This window comes from Zonotrichia leucophrys, chromosome 17 (assembly GCF_028769735.1).
Source record: "Zonotrichia leucophrys gambelii isolate GWCS_2022_RI chromosome 17, RI_Zleu_2.0, whole genome shotgun sequence".
NCBI classification, from domain to species: Eukaryota; Metazoa; Chordata; class Aves; order Passeriformes; family Passerellidae; genus Zonotrichia; species Zonotrichia leucophrys.
In genome coordinates, this window is record NC_088186.1 from 1,160,447 (window position 1) to 1,181,885 (window position 21,439).

The 21,439-nt window shown below is 46.6% G+C and overlaps 1 protein-coding gene across 4 annotated transcripts in view; it reads right to left on the bottom strand.

Annotated features, from left to right (window-relative positions):
• Nucleotides 1-5,158: 5,158 nt before the first annotated feature.
• The window catches only part of LHX2 (LIM homeobox 2), a 33,178-nt gene continuing 16,897 nt past the window's right edge, over nucleotides 5,159-21,439 (bottom strand). For all 4 annotated transcript variants that reach the window (XM_064727938.1, XM_064727936.1, XM_064727935.1 and 1 more), the window contains exons 4-5: nucleotides 12,952-13,157; nucleotides 5,159-8,107 (exon numbers count right to left, since the gene is read on the bottom strand). In XM_064727938.1, the coding sequence (XP_064584008.1) occupies nucleotides 7,820-8,107; nucleotides 12,952-13,157 (494 nt within the window). In that variant the 3' untranslated portion in view covers nucleotides 5,159-7,819. The remainder of the gene's footprint in view (nucleotides 8,108-12,951; nucleotides 13,158-21,439) is intronic.

The following is a 21,439-nucleotide window of genomic DNA, read 5'->3' on the forward strand; positions in this document are numbered from 1 at the left end:
TCCCTAAGCTGCTATGGTTCTACAGAGACTATAAAATGATTGTGAGTTTAACTGAATCTTTCCTGAGTTTGAAGGTATAAGATTAGTGTCTGTCAAGGGAATTGGCTTTGTTAATACTCGAGGTTCAGTCCAGCTGCATTTTCCCTGCATTTTATGACATCTGGTTTTGTCACTTTCAACAGTTTGGTAACACACCAAGATAAGAAACATACCCAAAATTAAACTCTGTAAAAGGTGAAATTGGGTTTAGAGCTTCCTGTTCCAGGCTTTGTAGTGTTGGAAGCTCAGCAGCCAGAATCGTGCGGCACCCGTGCAGTAAGTGACATTTTCCCTGTCAATTATTCATATGTACCAACAGATCTGCTGCTAAGTAAATACATTTAATGAAGAGAGCCAGCTTACAACAGCAAAGAGCAGTTTGGGACACAAAGGCAGCACGTGCAATGCTGGGTTTGTGTCCTTCACACTTGTGACAGCGCACTTGGCAGTGTGAAGGAGAGCACACAGCCCTCTGACCCTCCCTCCCTTGCGAGCCCCCAGGGCAGGGTGGGACGGTCAGGTATTGTCACACACACCAGAGCAGCTTCCTCCTGACCTGTGCAGGAGTCTGAGGTTGTTCCTCAAACCAAAAGCCTTCCTGGAGGCCAGAGGTGGCATCACCTCCAACACAGGGACTTCTCCTTGTCCTGGGAATGCTGAATCCTGAGCTCCAGGCCCTCTGCTCTTCCCAAACCCTGCTCCAAGGCTTTTGTACAGGACTGGGTCTTTGCCTTCCTTCAGTTGTACAGCTCCTTGGACTTACCTGTCTGTGAGGGAAGGGAGAGGACAGAGTGCTCCTGCTCTCAGGCACACCTGTGCTGGCTGTGCTCAGTTCCCACAGCCCTGCATCACAGGTCCCTGCGTTCTCACCTCCAGGTACCATGCTTAGGATCCAGTGCCTCCTTCCTGGCAAACAGAGATCCCCTTCAGTACCTTCCAACCCCAGCTCCTCTGAGGCTGCTGTGTGGGATTGATTTGTGCCTTCTCACACACCTTGCGAATCCCCAAAGGGAGGTGCAGCAGTTTCTGGTTTCTGTTCTCCACAGTAAAGCAGCCCAGGCCCTCCTGTCATGGGCAGCAATCAGGGCTCAGAGGTGAGACTGGAGGTGCACACGTGTGGTCACACTCATCTGCTGCAGTGCCATTTTCTCATGGCCTCCCATGGGAAGTGTAATGACTTCCACTTTGCCTTTTGCTCCAGTTTGGCACTGTTCACTCAAGGACTTCAAAGCACTTTCTCAAAATAACAGTGAGTAACCTCTGGCCAGCCTCCCTGTGCTGGCCACAGAGCGTCTGTGGTGGAAGCAGGAGGCAGGAGGGCTGCCCTGGCCTCTGCTCCAGCCAACAGGCAGAAAGAGAAAGAACAGAAATACCTGGAGTCCTGCCAGAAACACATTCTTCCCTCTAATGCCTGGCATCAGCTCCAGTATAATTCTAGAATTAAAATGGATTATATTTTTATGCAGATCTTGTAAAAGCAGCCCAGCTTCTGGTCTGTTCCAAGGCAGCTGATAATGATAGTACCTGCATGTAAGTGGCTGCAACACACCTTGTGCTCCCACCACAGATCCCCAGGAGCTGGAGCTGTTTTGTGAGGAGAAAGCAGTTCTGCAAATAGCTGCCAATGTCTTTTCTGAGACTCCTCTTTTGTGCTGGAATAGCCAGAAGGGACTCTGGAGAATCCTGTCAGTGCCAGTGAGTGTTGATGTGCTCAATCTATAATCTCTGGGATAAAATGGAGTGATAGAAAAAGAGAGTATGGACACAAAACATGAGTAGGAACTGTCTGCACTCAGGGAGCTGAAGAGTAAAGAATAACAGAAAATAGCATTGTACAGCTTTTAGATTAATCTGACATGGATTCCTGAATTCCGTACACACAATAGGGGCAGAGCTGGAAAAGACAGACAGAGAAATGAAGGCCACAAATGGCCCTGGTGACGTTAAAAAGCCTCTCAGGGTGGGGTGGTTGGGTTTATTCTGTGGCAGGACTGGCACTGGCTGTGCTGTCACTTCTGCTGCCATTCAGCTTGTTGGGTGAGGAGTCAGCACCAGCGGGCATGAAATGGAGAAAGTCTGGTCTGCATCAGCTAGAGGTGACTGAACAGGGTGGTAAAAACACCCATGACTGAGCTTTTCAAGCACAACATCAGCTCAAAATGCATCAGCAGCTGGCAGGGCCCATCCCAAGGACTCTCCTTGGAGCCCTGGCCAGGTGAAGGTGAGCACTGCAGCCAGCACTGGGGGGAAAAGCCTCCTTCAAAGAGAGGCACAAGCTCCTGGCTGGGAAACCTCTCCTCTCCCCAGCCCGTGGGCAGCTCACACTTGTCTGCCAGCCTCTCACAAATGGTCAGATCATACAGGAACAAAAGTGGATACAAAAACTTTGGAGCTACTTCTAAGGGATCCGTGCATGTGAACTGACAAAGGCAGGTCTGTGGTCAGCAGGGTCACAGCCTGTGCTCCTGCAGAAAGTGGGAATGAGCTGAAACTGCCTGTCCGGGATAATCATACAGGCAATGGTTTGTAAAGAGTTCTTCTGCCTCAAAATATTTCATAGGACTATTAACAAATTCTCAGAAGGTCTGGGTTCCAGAGATGAGATATCCTGCAAGATTTGGTCCAAGCAATGATGTCTCTTTACCCTCCTATCTGTCTGTGGGTGACAGACTGGCCTCTCAGAAACTGCTCTTCCCCACATTCCCAGAATCTCTTCCCAGATTTGGGCAAGACTTGGCATCAGCTTCTTGCTCAATCACAGCTTGCAGAGCCATATTACAGAGTATCTCTTGTGTTAGTCTTCATTTCCAGAAGAAGGACAGCAAAAATGAGTGACGAAACACAAGGAAATTATGTGGGAAGGCAAAAGAAATAGCTGGTGAGAATGCAGTTTCTGTGGGCTGGAGGTTGCCATCACCAAAGAATACTTGGAACATGTGCACTCTGACAAGAACATGAATGTGTCTCGTGGACTCGTTCCTTCCCTCAGCCATCAAGGAGAGCTGGTGTTGTCTGTGCCTGGAGACCCCTGGGGGGATGTGGGTTAGCTCTGTGGAGGGAAGGATTCACTCTGGCTGTGGGCCACAGGCACACACAGCCCATGGGCTGCAGCTCCTCTTACTGCCCCTCCGTGCTGGGCCAACATCCCCATGGAAAATCAACCCCCTTTTCCAGGAACACCGAGTTACCAACGCCCGAGGATCCTCTCACTGGTTCTGAGCAGCACTAAGGAGTGTGACATTCACAGCAATGACAGTGCCACGGGCAGATAACAGCTCGGCAGTTTGGTGGCACTGCAAGAAGGACACGTGGTGGTTTCAGTGTTTGCAGTGCTGCAGATCCACTGTGGCCTTCCAGCACCAGCCACCCTGGATGGATGTGGGTGCACTGGGGAGAGGCATCACTGAGATTTATCAATGGAAACAGGTCCCCACAGAGTGGAGTCATGCTTTCTAAATATTTGTGTCCCTCTTGTTTTGGTTGCTTTCTTCCCTCCCCATAGCTGCTGGGCTGAACTATGCAGGGGAAAGAACAGATTTCTTTCTTTAACAAAAAGCTTAATTATTTCCTTTTTTCTAGATGTTGTTGAAAAAGTGTAACTTCCTGTTAAGTGCTGAATTTTACAATGTAATAAATTGATACAGTGGCATATAAACAAGCTGTGTAAATACATGTGCAGAGCCATGCCTTCTACAGAGCAAAGAAGAATTTGCACAGAAGTGGTTTTCTGCAGAAATAATAATTTGCACAGTGTCACGCATTAGTACAATAAATGATATTGCAAGGTCTGAATTTACTGATAGCAGGTTGGGTATTTTGAGTACTATGTTTTGCTCAAATTAAAGCCCCAAAAATATTTACTGGCTACAAAAACCAGTTATTAGGCCAGAAAGAACGGCTAACTTCGTCCTAATCTGAGAAGAAATCCATTAAACGGCCAGTGTATCTTTTTACCCAGTCCTTGAGAAAAGGAACTGTTGAATTGATAAATGCCTCCCATGGCCCTGGTGCAGCTCAGCTCTGGTTTTCCCGGGTGGAATGGTGGAGCACGAGTTTAATGAGCCTGAAAGGTTGGGGGGAGAGTACAATGGCAGCAGACATGGCAGTAATATAAATTTCTGTCTGTTGGGCCTGTCAGTATGTGCTGCTTCAGTGGACGAGATGCACAGGGCACCCCATGCACAGGCTGAGTCCCGCCAGGCACAGATTCGTTGCTACCAGGGATGGTGTAAATCCTCCTTACTCAGAAGGGGTAAATGTAAATCCCTGTGGGAGCAGGAGAAACCCCACCCAAGTACTCACACCTAAGTACGGAGCTTGCTTTGATTCTTGGTTTGATTTGTGTATTTTTCTCCTTTTACCTTAGATGAAGATTGCTCTTACAGGTGCCTAAGCTTCCTTCCAACAGACAAAAAAGAGCAAACACTTATAGGAAAGCAGCCTAATTATATGGGGTTTTAAACAGCCAGGAGGAAAAGGTAGCTTGAAAACCAAAATATCTTGGGGGCTCCTTCTGCATCCATAGTCTGTTTGATAAATTGACTTTTGCTTCCAGGGCACACATTCACCTTCTTCATTACTATAATGATCCTTGGTCTCCTCTTCCCAAACTTAGATAATTTGAATAAAAAAATAGGTTTTATGAAATGTAGCCATTAATAGAGTCAATAAATTTTAAGCTGTGATTAAATATCACTTGCAGCCATCCCAGCCCTCTCTGCTGTAGATCAAAATATATTCAGCATTCTTAAAATACATTGTCCATTGTCTGTTTGACAAGAATAATCCAGTGTGTTGGTGAGTACCAAGGTGACCTGAAAGTTTTTCTAGTACATAATCTCCTCTTATTCTGCATTATGTATGAACTCAGAGACAGAATATCTGCATTATGTTAAATAAACTAGGTAAAATGTATTTCAAAAAGCTTCTTGAGTCAAAAAGTAGCAAATCATTGTATGTATTTCCATATTTGTATAGTTTCATTATATTCTTGTTCTAAGTTACTTTTAAGTCTCTTTCATATTTAAAAAATGAACTACACACCTATCATGCAAAATGTAAAGAAGTATGTTCAACTAGTTCAAATTAGATATACAGTAAAAATACACTTCCAAAGAAATATCATTTCCATTTTTGTTCATGTTTTTAACAGAATTTCAGACTAATACATCAAATGTGGAACTGTACAAGAATGTGAAGAAACATTAGGATTGCAGTAGTAAAAAAATGTACAGCATTCAAAACCAACAAGCTCTAAACAACCAAACAATACCACAGGATTGAAACAGTCATGGGGACAACATAGGTCATCGGAGCCAGAGTGAATCCTAATGCACCTACATAAAGACCCTACATAGAATATTGTCTCTTATTTATATGCAAAATCCCTGATTTGATTAAACCAGACAATTTCTCTAATTGTCTCGTATAGGTTTCAGATAAGATTAACATGAGAGTATTCCCCTTCGTGAAGGTCAGGTGTTTGAAAAGGCAATATTGAGAATTGATTTGAAAGGTATTTCCATCCACATGGATTCAGGTAGTTAAGATACAAGATCACAAATAATAGCAGTACAATTTTAAAGAACCATTGGAATTGTTCTCCGCTACATTTGCCGTAACAATTCAGATTTCAGGATTCGGTATTGTTAAACTGTTCACAGGTTAATACACAGGGTTTTAATTATGGCCTGTAACCATTTAACAGTGGACCAAAATTGCCTTTTAAATCAAGAAAAGATCCAGCTTACCATGAAAAAAAAATCTCCAAGGTGATTGACAATGAACAAAATGTTACAAACAGCAGAATGTCCGTGTCAGAACAGCTTTGAAAGGCAGATATGTACCTGTTACAGTCCACCAACCAGCACAACATCCTTATCAGACACTTGGATCACGAGGAAAAATGTCCTGGATAAACCTGTAACATTTATAAATTCAACACAAACCACCTTTTTAATGTCTCATCACTGTGCATAAACTCAACAGAGCTGGCAGCCGTGGGTGTGGTGACCAGACCCCAATCCCTCTCACAGATCCCAGCCAGTTCCCATCCTTGGGGCTGTCCTGCTTTGCCCATAGCTCACCTCCAGGGTTTTTTAAGCTGAAGTGTTAAAAAGGTTAATAAATGGCCCAATTATGTCAGCTTTTCTGTCCCACAGTCCTCATGCTCTGAAATCTCTCCCTGATCTTGATAGGAATTTGGCTTGCACAAGAATAGCAAATTTGCAGCTCAGAAAGGTGAATAAATGTAGCGTTTTTGAAACCAGAACACTGTTCAGAAAAAGTCCAGCCTACAAAATCATCTTCAATGCCCTGAGAAGGGCAAAGAACACAAATCTTGGCATCTATCTTGCTGTTTATTTAGAATAATCTTTTAGCAATTCTGATCCAATGGGAATGAGGGATTAGCTTGAGAGAGCTGGCCAGTACAACCCAACATCTGACTGAAGGAACTGATTGGAACAGTTTGAAAAGGAACAACCATCTGCATCTTAGGTACCACTCCAAACCTCTAAACCTACTGGGCAAACAGCATAGTGTAGACTCCTTCTTATACATATTTAAACTTTGCTGAGGTATTTCTTTTATTACAGAAAAGCAATTTTAAAAACAATAGGAAAAAACTCAAAATATGAGTTCTATTCTGCAGAGATTTTTGGGGAGAAGGAATTCAATTGTGTTGAAAGGTCCATAATCATTAAAGGAATAACCACTTTTAGTGTCAATAATGTATTCTTCCTTGGCTATTTATTCCTTCAAAACATTACAAAAAATGTAAGGCTGTGACTTGATAAAACATAATTTTGCCTCAACTTTGCCCACCGGTGTTGTAAAATAACCTGAAATACTCCAGCCTCTTTCCTAGGGCAGAGCTCCCCCAGTGTGCCCCTCGGTGATGGAGCAGCTGTGGCCTCCACACATGGGACAAGCCTTGCACAAAAGCCAGATTCCTGCATGCTGGCCAAAGTCAGGTTTCCTTCACGTGGCAAAACGAACCATAGTTCTTCTATTTGAGTTTTAACATTATCTGATCACTTCTACCTGCAACTAACATTATTTCTCTACAATGAAGGTACCTAGACCGTTGTACAAGCTGGATTTCTCACCCATAAATACTTTGGGAACCAGAGGAATGTGTACATCATATTTAGGGGTTTTCCTAGGCAGACACTGTGTTTGAAGTGCATTTTTCTAACCCTTTTGGATCCAGTCAGCCTACCTGGATTGTGACACTAATGTTAAATGTAACTGCAGCCGTTACCAAGTAGTTTCCATAAGTGGTTTTATTACTGGTTAGATTTTACAAATTCTGGTATTCGAACAGACTTCGACCTTAAAATTCTAAAACAACAAAGCAACCAATGAAAGGCTTAGGACTATTCAAAGTAACAAACTCTTTAACATTTTTTGCCCTGGTCATAAATATACAGAGAGAAAAAGAGAGAAGTGGACATGGAATCCAAAGAATGTGGATAAAACAGTATATAAGGCACATGGCAGTCTTTGAAAATACAGAAGCTTTAGCCAACTTAAATTAATTGCTGTTTCCCTTGCTCAGTCCACAAAACTGTACAGTTACACAAATGTTGTGTTGCAATAGATCTTCCAAGTTATTCTTCAGTCCATACTCCATAATACCAGAACACTACATTTCCTTCTGTTTTTTAGGAGAGATCCTAACTGTGGTTAGTCAGTTGCTCAAAGCCTCTATTAAAATACACTTGGAATTTCAGCTAAGAATAATTTCTTTTTTAAAGAAATTATTAAGAAAGAGTCATCAGAAAAGATTTGTAAGAGTTGTCTGTGAAGGACTTCGAGATTCATGAACCTCAAGACTCCCGGGCACTGATGTCAGGACGGACGTCACAGTTGGCATAGTGGGGTTAGTCAAGTCTGTTAAAGTAGTGGGAGTGCTGGATGGACTCATGGAGGCATTGGATATTTCTGAGGCAGGACCTGATGGGGTCCCTGCTTGGAGGGTTGAGTCTGAAGTCTTATCCACCCCTGTGTTTTCTTGACGTAAGAGGTTCCGTCTGAATTTGGCTCGAGCATTTTGAAACCAAACCTGAAACAGTTTAATATAACAGGGCAGCATTTAAAGACCTGCAGAGTTTAAGCATGCAAAAGCATATTCACAAATTCATCAGTGCTGGAATTGGGAAAGGCGTTTTTACTGGTAACAGATAACAGTTCTAGCCATGAGAAAAGGCCTCTGCTTGCAGAATATTCCTTCTTCCCTGTCCTTCCATCCCTGCAAACAGTGTGCCCGGGCCAGGAGCGGGCTGGGCATGGAGGCTGGCAGGCTGAGCTGACTGCACAAGGTGTGTGAAAGGATGCTCAGAAATTTGGCAGCATGCAGAATCCCTGAGAGCCCTCGGTCTCAGCAGCACTGGTCTGGGTGAGGCCAACACCGCGCACCTGATGAGCGCAAAATCAGGAGTTTCCCCCTGGTACCTCACATCCATCTGCCAGCAAAGTGCTGCTGGCACAGCCCAGGGCACCCTGCCTTCCCACGGGCTCCTGCTGCCCCCGGAGCTCCCTCACATCCCTGCAGTGCTCCCCTCTTTGCAAAGGACTGGCCTTCTTTCTTGCTCTTCTCTTATTCTTTCTCAAATGCTCCAGCTTCCTTTGCCTACGCCTGTTTCCTTTATCAAATGTTTTCAGCAGTGTTATAATGTTGAGAAAGGGTATTAAAGACCTACATTACACCAAAAATTGTGATTTCAGTAGCAATAGCAACAGCACAGAATTTTCTCCTACTTCTTGCATTCTTTGCTTATGTGAGTGAAGGATGGGGAAAGTGAGTGTGTGGGACTCCTGAGGACACAGCAGCCCGTGCAGAGACTGCTCCTGGCCCTGGAGGTGTCTGACCCTGCTGCGGGATGGGCTGGAAGGAGGAAGGGAAGGGAAGGGAAGGGAAAGGGAAGGAGGAAGGGAAGGGAAGGCAAGGCAAGGCAAGGCAAGGCAAGGCAAGGCAAGGCAAGGCAAGGCTGTGGGGTTGTTCCAGGGGCTGCTCCACTGCTCCCATGGGCAGCTCAGGCCGTGCACCTGGAAGGGCATGGCAGAAATAACCACCCCGACACACAGAACTGGAAGAATCCTTCCAGAAGGACTTGTCTCACATCAATTACACAATTCCTTCAGGACTGAGGAATAAACAAAATCATTGGGAAGTGTTTAGTGGGTTTCTGTCCAACTGTATCAGTACAAGGCTGAGCTATTTCAAATCAAAGGGGAAGATACAGACCAAAACTGCCAGTGGAAAATGAGAAGCAGCTGCAGGAGCCTCCACTGCTGCTGCCACACTCCGGTGAGCGGGGCTGCATGCGTGGAGCTGGGCACTCAGCACTGAGGCAGAATTGGATTTACTGAGGGGAAAACATTGCACTCCCTCCTCAGTGATCTGTGGAGAAAATTCTTTGTCTCTACCAAGTCAAATCGGAATGAAATAACAAATCTGATAAGGAGTGTTGAAAATAAACACACTAAGAGGATTTGGATACTGAAGTTGATGGGATCATCACCTTAGATAACTTCATTTTCTGGTTTGTAACACCTCCATTGCTGCATCTGTAACATATTAGCTGTGTGAACAGCTTCTGCTAAAAACAAATTTTTAAACCAATTTTGCTCATTCACACAGCTACCTGGAGACACTTAGGTTCTCTGAGTTTCACTAAGAGGTAAGTGGAGGAGGTACATGGAGGATGTAACACCACAAAGCAGACTATGTTCACTCACTGCACACACATTGTGATGACTCTGCTGTAATTAACAACTGTTCAAAGAGATGTTTAATGAATGGGGGCTCAGGAAGAGCCTGCAGCCTAAAGCCAACCTTCACTAAAGGGCAGCATAGGTCCCCACATGGGATGGAAATATTTTAGCCTTGTTTAGTACTGGGAACTGGACCAGCAGAGTCCAAATGCATGCAGTGATTTCTGTAGGATTCTGGTAGTGACTTTACTGGGGACTGATTCAAGAAAAAATAAGTGGTGTACAAGACACACACTGAAAAAGGATGCTTTATGTTCCTGAAGCATCAGGACAGCATCCACAGCTTGGGCTGTGGATAATCTTATTCCAGACACCTGGGGAGAGAAGAGGTACACACCTACAGCTAACACATCCCACCTCCTCGGGGTCACCTACCTTCACCTTCCTTTTCTGAACTCACACACAGAAAGGTCAGTTCCCCAGAGAGCAGCATGTATGCCAGTTATGTTAGTTAGCTCAATTAGCTGGAGCTATTAATTACTAATGATAGCTTACAATAAAGGGCTTGTGTTCCCCATCTGTAGTGCAAGAGATATATAAATTAAACTGCAAATGTAAACTCAAATTGGAAGGAAACCAAATAAAAATAGGTGTTAAAACATAAATAAGTTTGCTGTGTTTGAATGTGGCTTCTTTGAGTGTGCATTACAAAGACATTGAAGGAAATGCATTCTGAGGAGCAGAGTGTTACATTTCCAGCCATCCCAGCACTGGACATGTGCAGCTGGTGACAAATTGTATATAAAGCAAAGACATCAGCCAGGGCTTCCAACTCCAGTATCACAGAACATTTAGAAAACCCTCAAATTCTCTGCTCCTCTACAAAGTCCCCTCATCACACAACATGTGGGGCTGTCTCTGCAGCAAGGGCACTGCTGCTGTTCCCTAAATCACCAGGAGCTCAGCTCTGTGTGTTTAGGAAGTACACCTTTCTCCTGATCTGTGCCCTGCATTTCCTCTTAGAATCAATTCTGTGAAATGTGTCCACAGAGCGGGATCCCTCAGCAGCTGAATGGAGATGTGAGCGCACAGAAAGTGCCAGAGCTCACAAACACCTGCTGGGGAGTGTGGCAGAGCTCTGGCTCCTGCCAGGTGTGCCCCTACACCTGCAAACACCTCTGGATGTGGGACAGGCTGGTGCTAGTGGCGCTTGATTCCATCAATAGTGCCAGTGAATCACTTTGTGTTCGATCAGTGACACAGATGGATGCCAGCCTCCCTGCCTCCAAAGAATTGACAAGTGACACTGTCTCAGTAACCAGCATCAGGATGAGCTTTCCCAGCAAAGAGCAACCTTAAAACTCATATATGTGAACTTAATTGTCACTCACAGGTAGAGATAAACCAACTGGGCAGAAAGGTTCTGAAACATCCGAAATACTAGTTTGTGTTTTTATGGCCCAAATTAATTTTCAAACAAAACATCCATGACTAGAGAGTGCTTGTAAGAGGTGGGAAAACTCAAGTGATACCAAAGTGTCACTCCATTCTCTAGAACTGCCTCCAACAGCATCATGCTCAGGGAACCATCCCCACCACCAACTATTGCCTTCCACCACTGCAGCTAAAGGAGTCTGGACATAAAGGAGTATTTAACTCTGAGAGTAAAAGAAGTGAAACACCAAATACCAAAATAATAACAAAACTTTGGTGGAATTGTAAAGTTTTGCAACAAACAAAAGAAGAATTTTAAAACTGCAAATTGTGACGTGTAAGACGAAATGAAGAAGCAGTGAAGCAAGGAAGAAGCTGAAGGAGGAAGAGAGGAGTAATGGGATGATGTCCAATTTTGGAGACAAGGAAATCTATTCTGAATAGGAAGAAACAGAGACAATAAATTGGAAAAAAGATGCAAGGAAAGACCCATTCAGTGAAAAGAGAGAGATGGAAATCAAAGTTGGTGTGGAGTGACAAGAGAGAACAGAAAGATAATGGAAAGCCACTTCCTAGACACTGATGTGCCGTTTCTCAGGTAATTCAGGTGTGAATTGGTATTACCAAAGTCTCTGAATTCTGAGGGTAAAACAGAGGAGAAGGGTCAGTCTAAGGACAGAGCAATGCAGTGAATGACTTCAGCCATGTGTGTGGTTTAAGGACAGCTGCTGTTCACCTGCCAGAGGAGTCTGTTCCTGCACAGCAAATCAGGCTCAGAAAAACAAACCCAATCCAGCTGTGATGACATAGCCAGGAGAAGTCATTACGTCCAGTTTGTCATTTTACAGGCAAGCCTACAAAAGCTTTGTTCCTTCTTCGGGCAGGTGTTAGCTCCGAGAGCTCCAGGATCCCTCCAGTGCATTCAGTTTTCCTCAGCAGTTGTCTCCTGCCCTCCACCTGCCTGTGACTTGTGAGCTGCCCACGATGCTTCCCAGGATGGGGCTCGCAGCCCTACCTGTCTCTAGGAAGGTCACAAATCCTTTTCCTACAATTAAGACCCATTTAAAACTTTCAGAAATAAATCCTGGAACGCCATGGCTCCTCTATGCCCAAGTGCTCATTAAAATTGACTTCTTGAGTCAGAACTATGAATTAAAATGCAGCTGAATCAACTAATACTGTTCCTTTTCCTTCCCACAATAGCTCAAATGGAGTATGTTCCCATGAGCAAGACAAAGTATTTTAAAATGCAGTTTCATTTCATTCTAAGTTACTAAACTATGTGTATAAGTTTTTGAAAAATTTAATTTACATCCACTTCAGTTATTAACGAAAATCCCTCCTCCTTGTCCTGATAAAATGAATTCAAACTGTTGATTAATTTCTACCAAAGGTAAGCATTGACATGTTTTCTGAATTTCTAAACTAAAAGCTCTCTATGTACAGTGAGCACACTAACTAAAATAAGTCACTTTTTTTGTACAGCAGCCTGGAAGCTAAAACATGCACCAGAATTAAAGAACTCCAGGAAAACAAGCAGAGCCCCAAACCTTCACAATTCTCATTAAATTTAGAACCCAAGTGATCTGCTTGAGAGAAACTGAAAAGAAATAACTCTTCTCATACTTTCTGGCAATTCACTTAGTCTCAGAGAAGGTATGAATGATTAAGGATATCTTGAAAAGCAGAAAAAGCCGTGGCTTTTTAAATATAAAACTGCTATTTTGATTACTTTCCAAGGCAAAGGACGGCTCTTACCTGAAGAACTCTTTTGGTGAGGCCAGTTTTCTGAGCTAGCTGTTTCAAGTCCTTGGCATCAGGGTTGTGGTTGATAGCAAAGTACGACTTCATTGTCCGGAGCTGGTGGTGTTTGAAGGACGTCCTCATGCGCTTGGTTTTCTGATTGCTGGGGTACTGCTGGTCTCTGTCCAGGTGGTCACCATCGTTCTCGTTGCAGCTCAAAGCTGAAGGCAACAAGAGGAAAAGGCCTGTAAGTCTCTTGCTCCACAACAAATACTGTTCCGATTTCCCCCAGTGCAGCAATTAAATGACACACTGCAGCAGGTACTGGCACAAGCCCTGCCCGCCTTTGCTCCATTTCATGGATTTGTAGAGCAGTTTAGTTTGGAAAAGCCCTCTGAGGTCATTGTGTCCTGCCATTAACACAGCACTGCCAAGGCCACCACTAACCCGTGTCCCCAAGTGCCACATCCACATGGCTTTGAGATCCCTCCTAGGACAGGGGCTTCACCTCTGCTTTTGGGGAAGTTTCCTGATATCCACCCTGACCCTCCCCTGGCCCAGCCTGAGGCCGTTCCTCTGCTCCTGTCCCTGTTCCCTGGAGCAGAGCCCGACTGTCCCCAGCTGTCCCCTCCTGGCAGGAGCTGTGCAGAGCCACAAGGGCCCCTGAGCCTCCTTGGCTCCAGGCTGAGCCCCTGCCCAGCTCCCTCAGCCCCTCCTGGGGCTCCATTCCCTGCCCTGGGCATGCCCAGCCCCTCAGTGTCACTCCTGGGGCTCCATTCCCTGCCCTGGGCATGCCCAGCCCCTCAGTGTCACTCCTGGGGCTCCATTCCCTGCCCTGGGCATGCCCAGCCCCTCAGTGTCACTCCTGGGGCTGCACTCCCTGCCCTGGGCATGCCCAGCCCCTCAGTGTCACTCCTGGGGCTCCATTCCCTGCCCTGGGCATGCCCAGCCCCTCATTGTCACTCCTGGGGCTCCGTTCCCTGCCCTGGGCATGCCCAGCCCCTCAGTGTCACTCCTGGGGCTCCGTTCCCTGCCCTGGGCATGCCCAGCCCCTCAGTGTCACTCCTGGGGCTCCACTCCCTGCCCTGGGCATGCCCAGCCCCTCAGTGTCACTCCTGGGGCTCCACTCCCTGCCCTGGGCATGCCCAGCCCCTCAGTGTCACTCCTGGGGCTCCATTCCCTGCCCTGGGCATGCCCAGCCCCTCAGTGTCACTCCTGGGGCTCCACTCCCTGCCCTGGGCATGCCCAGCCCCTCAGTGTCACTCCAGCCCTTGGGGTGCCCCAGCAGTGCCAGCACTGGGTGAGCACAGCCCAGGGGCCTCTTGCCCACCTGGGCACAGCTGGATCGTATTTCTGCCCCTTCCAGCCATTCCCTCACAATAACCAGCCTGCAAGGACCCTGCCCTTCCCCTCTGTGCCTTTTAAAATGTCAGCTCTGTTTCCTTTCCCCTCTGCTCCACCTCCACAGAACTCTTCCTCCACTTTCTGTGGGAGGACAGTAGCTGTCCTCAGCTCGGTAAAGGGTTTTACTGTACTTGGTCTCACCATCAATTGCACTGGAACACACAAAGAGAGCTGCACAATACACTCCAGTTAAATCTCAATGGAACAGACTAGTTAAAATCATAATTATTTCCTCCATCAAACTAAACCCTGTAGAGTACAAGGGAGACCATTAAATGAAACACTATAAAAGAAATAAAGTTTGTGGCTACCAGACAGCAAATTATGACTATAATCTGACTAGCTAAAGAAATCAAGCTGTTAATACAACATATTCACTGGCATGCCAAATGAAAAATCTTTTTAATTATTTATATGTTTATATTTCAATTTTTTTAGAAAAGTGTTTGCAAATACTAGTTTGAATTATCATTTCTGCCATATCCTTTTGAAATCGAGGAATGGCAGTGTTTGATACACGTGCAAAAATCAAGCTCAAGAAGGTCTTGAGAAAAGAACACTGTAAAAATTATCAAGTATTAAAGAAGTATTAAATATTGAATGCCAAGCAAAATAATCTTGTAGACCAAAAGTAGTTTTTCATTTATTTGTGCATACAGCAAACCATAGAAACCCTCTAAAAATAACATTAAGAACCGAGCTTAAATCCAACATAAAATTAGGAATATAACTGAAAATTAGCATTGACAAACTGTAGTTAATTAGCTTTTCCTGACCAAATATCTACAAGTCCCTCTACATTTCCTACAAGTTTTATGCTAAAAGTAATGAAAAATTGCTATCTCTGTTCCACACAGTGTGAGAAAAACAACCAAAAATTCTTTTGAATGGGAATTGTTGGTGAGTTTCTTAAACATGGAAACAGGCTTGTTTTCAATTGTCCACTATTGCTGTTTAATTACAACTGAGTAGCTCTCATGCACCTATCTGTATATGTTACCTGAATTCACTGTCCCATCAGTGGGTCTCAGCCCTAGTGAAAACACACACATTCTGACAGGCATGTATTAAAAACAGATTTAAAAAACACACGGATAATAAAATGCACAGATTTCTAAGTAAAGATGCATGCAGGTTCCCTAAGCAGGTTTGCAGTAGCTACAGTAGCTGCTTTATAATCCTCAGCCTTTCAAAACCTGCTAAAAAGCTGTGGCACAATACAGAGCAAGGCCTGCAAAAATTCAGCTCCAAGCCCAAAAGATATGCTCAAAGTGTCCAAAGCCTCAAACTCTCCTGTGTTTCTGTACTCCTATAATTTAAAAAGTAGCTAAGAAAATGGTGCTGTACATAGAAATGGGTGTCTGTGTGCGTGTGTGCGTGCATGTGCATACATTTGTATAAATCCTTTCCAGACCTCTGGATCTTGTGCCAAATTTTGGCCATAAGAAGCATTTCTGCTTGTTTTTCTGCAGCATGGAAAACTGCAAGCACCTGAATTTAAAAGGTGTAAGATACTTCGAGGGAGAGAGTAACAATGGAGTAGTAATGGAGCTGTTTGGGATGTAGCCAAATCTTGTTGGGTTTAAGATCTGGGACCTAGTTGCCCATCTGGAGTCATGGCATGTGCTCCAGCCTCCTTCACCACCACAATTCCTGATATAAAGAGCATGGGGATAAATAACATAATAATGCTCACAGAAAATTCTGCTATGGAAATGTAAAACCAAATCGTACTTGTTTTTAAAATGTACCCAAAGAATTTTAGATATTAGTAATGGAAAAGACCTTTGTGCGTCATCTTAGAGGCTTTTGAACCCTCCAAGAAACAACAAGACAGACATAGGAGGAAATGCATCAAAATATCTGTCTGCAGGACTGAGGTCTGGTTCCTGTTAATGTGCAACAAAACAAAGCCTAGGGCTGCAAGGAGCTGGATTTTAATGTGTCCCATAGAGAATGAGATACATTCAGAATCCAAGGATATAAAACTGATTCTAAACCCTCCCAGAATGGAATGAGGGTGTCAGCTTTTCATCAAACCCTGATGGGAAAAGGAACAACTTACTCTGGGAATTTCTCAGCATTTTTACCTCATTATCTACTAAGTAAAAATAGTATTAAAATGACAGTAAGCATGTACCACTTGAGAGTGGCAAAATGTCCTTGTCTAGGATGGAAGTTGCAGCACAGATTTTGAAAGTGCACGAGGGCGTGTGCCGCTCGCTGTCTTGTGCAAGCGGTTTGGCTGCTCCCAGGCATCACCCAGTAGGACATAAATAGTCCTAGCTGGTGCCAATTCCCCTCTTGTATTTGGTTGTGGTGCCTGGCACCATCCCCAACAGGCTATTTTATTCAGTCTAATATTATCTGCATCTCTCACAGAATCTGCAGTGTCCATGGGTGTTGCAGGCACAGATACACGGAACGGGCCAAGGGTGTAAGTGGAGATTTTAAGAGCTGAGGAGTTTCTGCAAAAGGCATCAGGGTGTAAAACTAACACTGTACATGCTCCTCACGCAACCCTCTGTTTTTCAGGCACTGTCTTCCCTGTTCTTTTGTGGTGTCCTGTGTATCTCCCAAAGGAATTGCTGAACTATCCATATGTAACATTTCCATTCCATTGCAGTATCTCAGGCTCCTGCTGGGATTTCAGAAATACAATTGGTAGAATTCCAGTCGAATAGAGGAGCCTTAAATTAATGAGTGTTTCACTTCTATTTTTTGATAAAACAAATTCTGAAGCAGTGCCAAGTCTCTTTTGTGACCCTAGAACATTTCTAAGGCCTTTCCCCAGACCCCACAGCCCAGGCACTGCCCTCCCCACGTCCGCTGGTGCAGCAGGGGCAGCACACACACCCTCAGCCCATCCTGGCCACAGGATGGTGGTGTCCACAGGCAGCATCACTGCATCCCTACAGACTAAGAGGAAAACATTTTGTTTTGACACTGGTAGCCAAAATACCCTTTGCAGATTAATGCATAACACCTCCCTAAACCCAGCAACAGGAGCATAGAGCAGGCTGTGCTGGTGCTTTTGTAACAAAGTCTGTTAGAGGGGGAGAACTTGGGAACATTGCTTCACCCTCAGATCACCAGAGCCCCCCATGGCTTGGGACTCGGGGCAAAGTGTGTGCTTAGCAGTTACTAGGTTGCTAAGGTTATGGCACATGAAGATGAGAAAGAGAAATTTCCTTTGGGGGAAATTTTGTTCTTAGTAGGTTGTGCTTGACATGTTAGATTACGCCAAAAGAAAGAAAACTAATCCTGATTCTGAAAGAGTGATGAAACAAGAGACACGTTGTGTGTGCATTATCTCTCAATAGTGGCTCAGGAACATACACCCCTTTCCTTCTGTAATCGGAGTCAAGGGGGTGTTTTAACCTCCTGCTGCCTGGAGAGGGAACTTGTGATTAACTAGACCAGGCAGGGGTGCAGCCGCATCTGTTGTTCGGTTCGGGGCACGTAGAGGACTTTGTGGTACCCTTATCCTCAAAGGGGACAGGGGTGGGACAGAGCCCTCAGAGTGGTACTTGGGACAGGAACAGACATGGTCTTTCTCTTTGGAGGAAGGAGAAGATACAGATTCCTGACATTCTCACCACAGGCATTAGAATGGGTGAAGCTGTGGCACTGGGAGCAGGCAAGGTACCCCCGGCTGCTTCTGAGGTGCCTGGCAGCACTAAAAGGAGCGTGTCTCTGCCAAGCCATGGAGCAACAGACACAACAGCGCTGCCTCAACCTTGACATTTCAAGAAGTGTTTCTGAGGAGATAAAGCCAGTGAGTCTTAAGGAGCCCAGGCCGAGCATCGCAAGGCCAGGACGGAGGAGAGCAGGATTAGAGCCCTCTTCCTCCGGCCTTCCCCGGGCGCCTCGGACAAAGGGGCTGCGCGTCCCGGTGCCCCTCGGGGCCGCCCCAGGCCGGGGCCCCGCGGCCGCCGTGGCCCCGGGGGGAGCGCGGCCGGGCCGGGAGAACAAAGGGGCCGGGAGGGGCGGCCGGGCCGGGCCCCGCGGGAGGAACCGCCGCCAGGGCTTTTCCCCTCAATTAAGCCAGCTGAATGGCGCTGAATGGCCGGTGCGAGTGCGCGGTCAGTCCCTGAGCGCCGCGATTAACCCGGGCGGCCCCGGCCGAGCCGGGCTCCGCGCTGCCCGCCCCGCCGGGGGAAGGGGCTGCGGCGGGCCCGGCTCCCGGGCCTGCCCAGGGACATTGGCGCTGCCCAGGGACATTGGCGCTCCCAAGGGACACTGGCGCTGCCCAGGGACCCCGGCCTTGCCCAGGGACGCCAGGCCTGCCCAGGGACACTGGCGCTGCCCAGGCACCCCGCTCTGTCCAGAGACCCCTGATGCTGCCCAGGCACCCCGGCTCTGCCCGGGGATCCCGGCCCTGCCGCCCGCGGGCCGCTCCCGGGGCCCCGCTCGCCCCTCGGGGCGGGAGCGATGCCCGTGCCCTGCCCCGGCCCCGACCCCAGCCCAGCCCCTGCGCCTGCCCCGGCCCCGACCCCAGCCCCAGCCCCCTGGGGAGGAGCCAGATGCGCCCGGGGACCCCAAAGGTGACCACAGCCAGGGAGGAGGCAGAGAAGGGGGAGAAGCAAAGAGAGGGGGGGAAAGGGGTAAGCCCTAATTTTCCCTAGGAAATCTCTGCAAGACATTCCATATTAAGCCGCGATTCCCGTCTGCTCGCTCTGTCACAGTAGTCACAGGGAAGCTTCTTGTGAGCTTTTAGTCCCAAGGGAAAGGAGGAGGAAAGAGGGATTCGCTCTTCAAAACTTTCCGGGCTTTTCGCATTTTTGTCAGGGAAAAAAACCCAAACCGCTTTTGACACAGCCACTCGAGGGGTCAGCTCCAGGCGTACCGGCGCTGCCCCGAGCCCTGCCCGGAGCCTCCCCTCCCATCCCCGGCAAAGAGCCGCCCTCAGCCCCGTCCCCATCCGCCGGGACATCTACCCCGCCTGGATGCTCCGTCACCCGCTCTGCGAAGCACGAGGCATCTTCCTGCTAGCAAAGGAAGGAAGTGTTTCTTAATGTCTTGGCTGTTTGTACAGATTATGGGTATTTTATCAGCCCGTCGTGCCCCAAGTTTGCGCAATACATCTGTCATTTTCCAGGATATTTTAGTGTCTTAAAGCCAGACTAGATACAAATGAATAAAACATAGCAGACTGTGGGAGGTTTGGGGTCTAATTCACAAAGGGAGTATTCAGAATTCTTTACAGGTGCTTCTGTGTTCAGCAAGCTTTCAGCCATTGATTTACTGACCTAAAAAACCCATCAAACTCCATTCCAACAAGTGAAGGAGGAAATTATGATCACAGGAACACACTTAAAGAAAAAAAAGAGAGAGAAAAGAAAAGAAAGAAAAAGAAGTCTTTTTGAAGTTTCAGCATCCTTCTAAGCTATTTTCCACTTGTCAGGCTCTATCCACATCTAAACCCATCATCCCCCTGCAAACGGAGTCTCGTTTAAGTAGGAAAAGAAAAAAGAAAAAAGTCAGTCTAATTCGTGTTGCAGATGAATATTTGCTGCAATTTACAAAATTATTTCAGTCTCGACTCTGCCAAGTTTATGGGTCCCCCTTTTCCCACCAACTCTGGGTTTAGATTTATTTACACAAAGTATTCTACACAAATCACCAGGAACAAATCCCTTCAGATGACAACATTATGCATTTGTAGTGCACTTCTGAGAAGGAAATTACAAGTTCCACTAAAAATAAAAAGAGAAACTATCACATTTTTAGATGGTTTATCTTTTAAAGGTACAAAATCCAAGGCTTTGCAATAATTTACTGGTTTGTGGAATTTTACATCAACGAGTAACCCAGTCTGATTTCCAGGATCAATGGCACTTATTACCGCATAAATTAGTCGATTATAGGTCTAGTAAATAGTTAAGTAGATAAATAGCTTAAGCGAAGAAGCCAAGGGTTACTCAAAGAAGATCTCTAAAGTTTCAGTAGCACGCTCTAAACAAGCACTAAAAGTCAGACGGCAATTCTTTTGTAAACGAATTTTTCAAAATGCAGTTAAAGGCGGTTTATTTAGGAAGTCAGGGAGCAGTGGGACTTTCTCGGGCTGTGCTCCCATCCAGGACAGATGCCGCTGATTCGGTTTACAGGTCCTTTGAATCTGAACATCTGCCCTGCACAGGGAGACAGCGGAAGGACAATTAAAAGCTAATCCCTCCGAAAAGGAGACGGTTTTTAACGGGAAAAATGTATATTTTATGCATGTTTTAAAGCTGAACTGTTACTCGCGAGAACACTACATCCACCTTTCATCAACCTTCACCACTGGGACCACTACTGCTTTTTGCACTACTTCCAAATTATTCAGCAATTAGTTCAACCAATAATAGCTGGCAAATTCGTTCCCGAGGTGCGTTTGGCGGTTAGAGATGCGCCTTTTCTCCCTGCCGCTTTCAGCACAAACCGCCCCATTTCGTCGCTGTTGTTACTCCCTTCGGGCGCAAAACAGCCGCAGCCCCCCGGTCCCGAGCTGCCTCCCCCGGCCCGCAGCCCCAGCTCCCCGCCACCCCTGCACTTCTCGGTGTCCCCCGCGCCTTCCTCCCCGTTCCTCCTCCTCCTCCTCCCGCCCGGCGCAGCCCGCAGCTGTCGGGGCGCGCAGAGACGCGGCTCGGAACGAACCGCAGCAAACTTGGCCTTTACCGAACGCCCTCTCCGGGAAAGAAGGACACGGTAAAGGCAAATCTGTGCCCTACGGGACACGTCCGAAGCAGGCAGGTTGGAAGAGAAACCAGTTTGAAACAGTTCGGGACGAGCGGAGAAGCACAGAGGGCACCGAGGCACAGAACGACGCAGGAAAACGAGTTCGGTGCCAGGGTCTGGCGGGACGGCCCGAGCGCCCGGCTATGCAAACGCCGGAGACGGGGCAGCCCTCCTCCGCCTCCAAGTCCTCCAATAAAACCAACAGCTAAGGATTTTGTTTTGTCCAAGCATTTTTTCCCCTTTGCATACAAGCAGCCCGCAAGAAGCCCCCGGGATGGCAGCCGTTCTGGCGGCAGCCACACGGAGAAGTGGAGCGAGGGGCAGAGGGGAGCGGGGATGGGGGGGAGGGGGGCAGGAGGTTGCTCGAATTCCTTTGCCT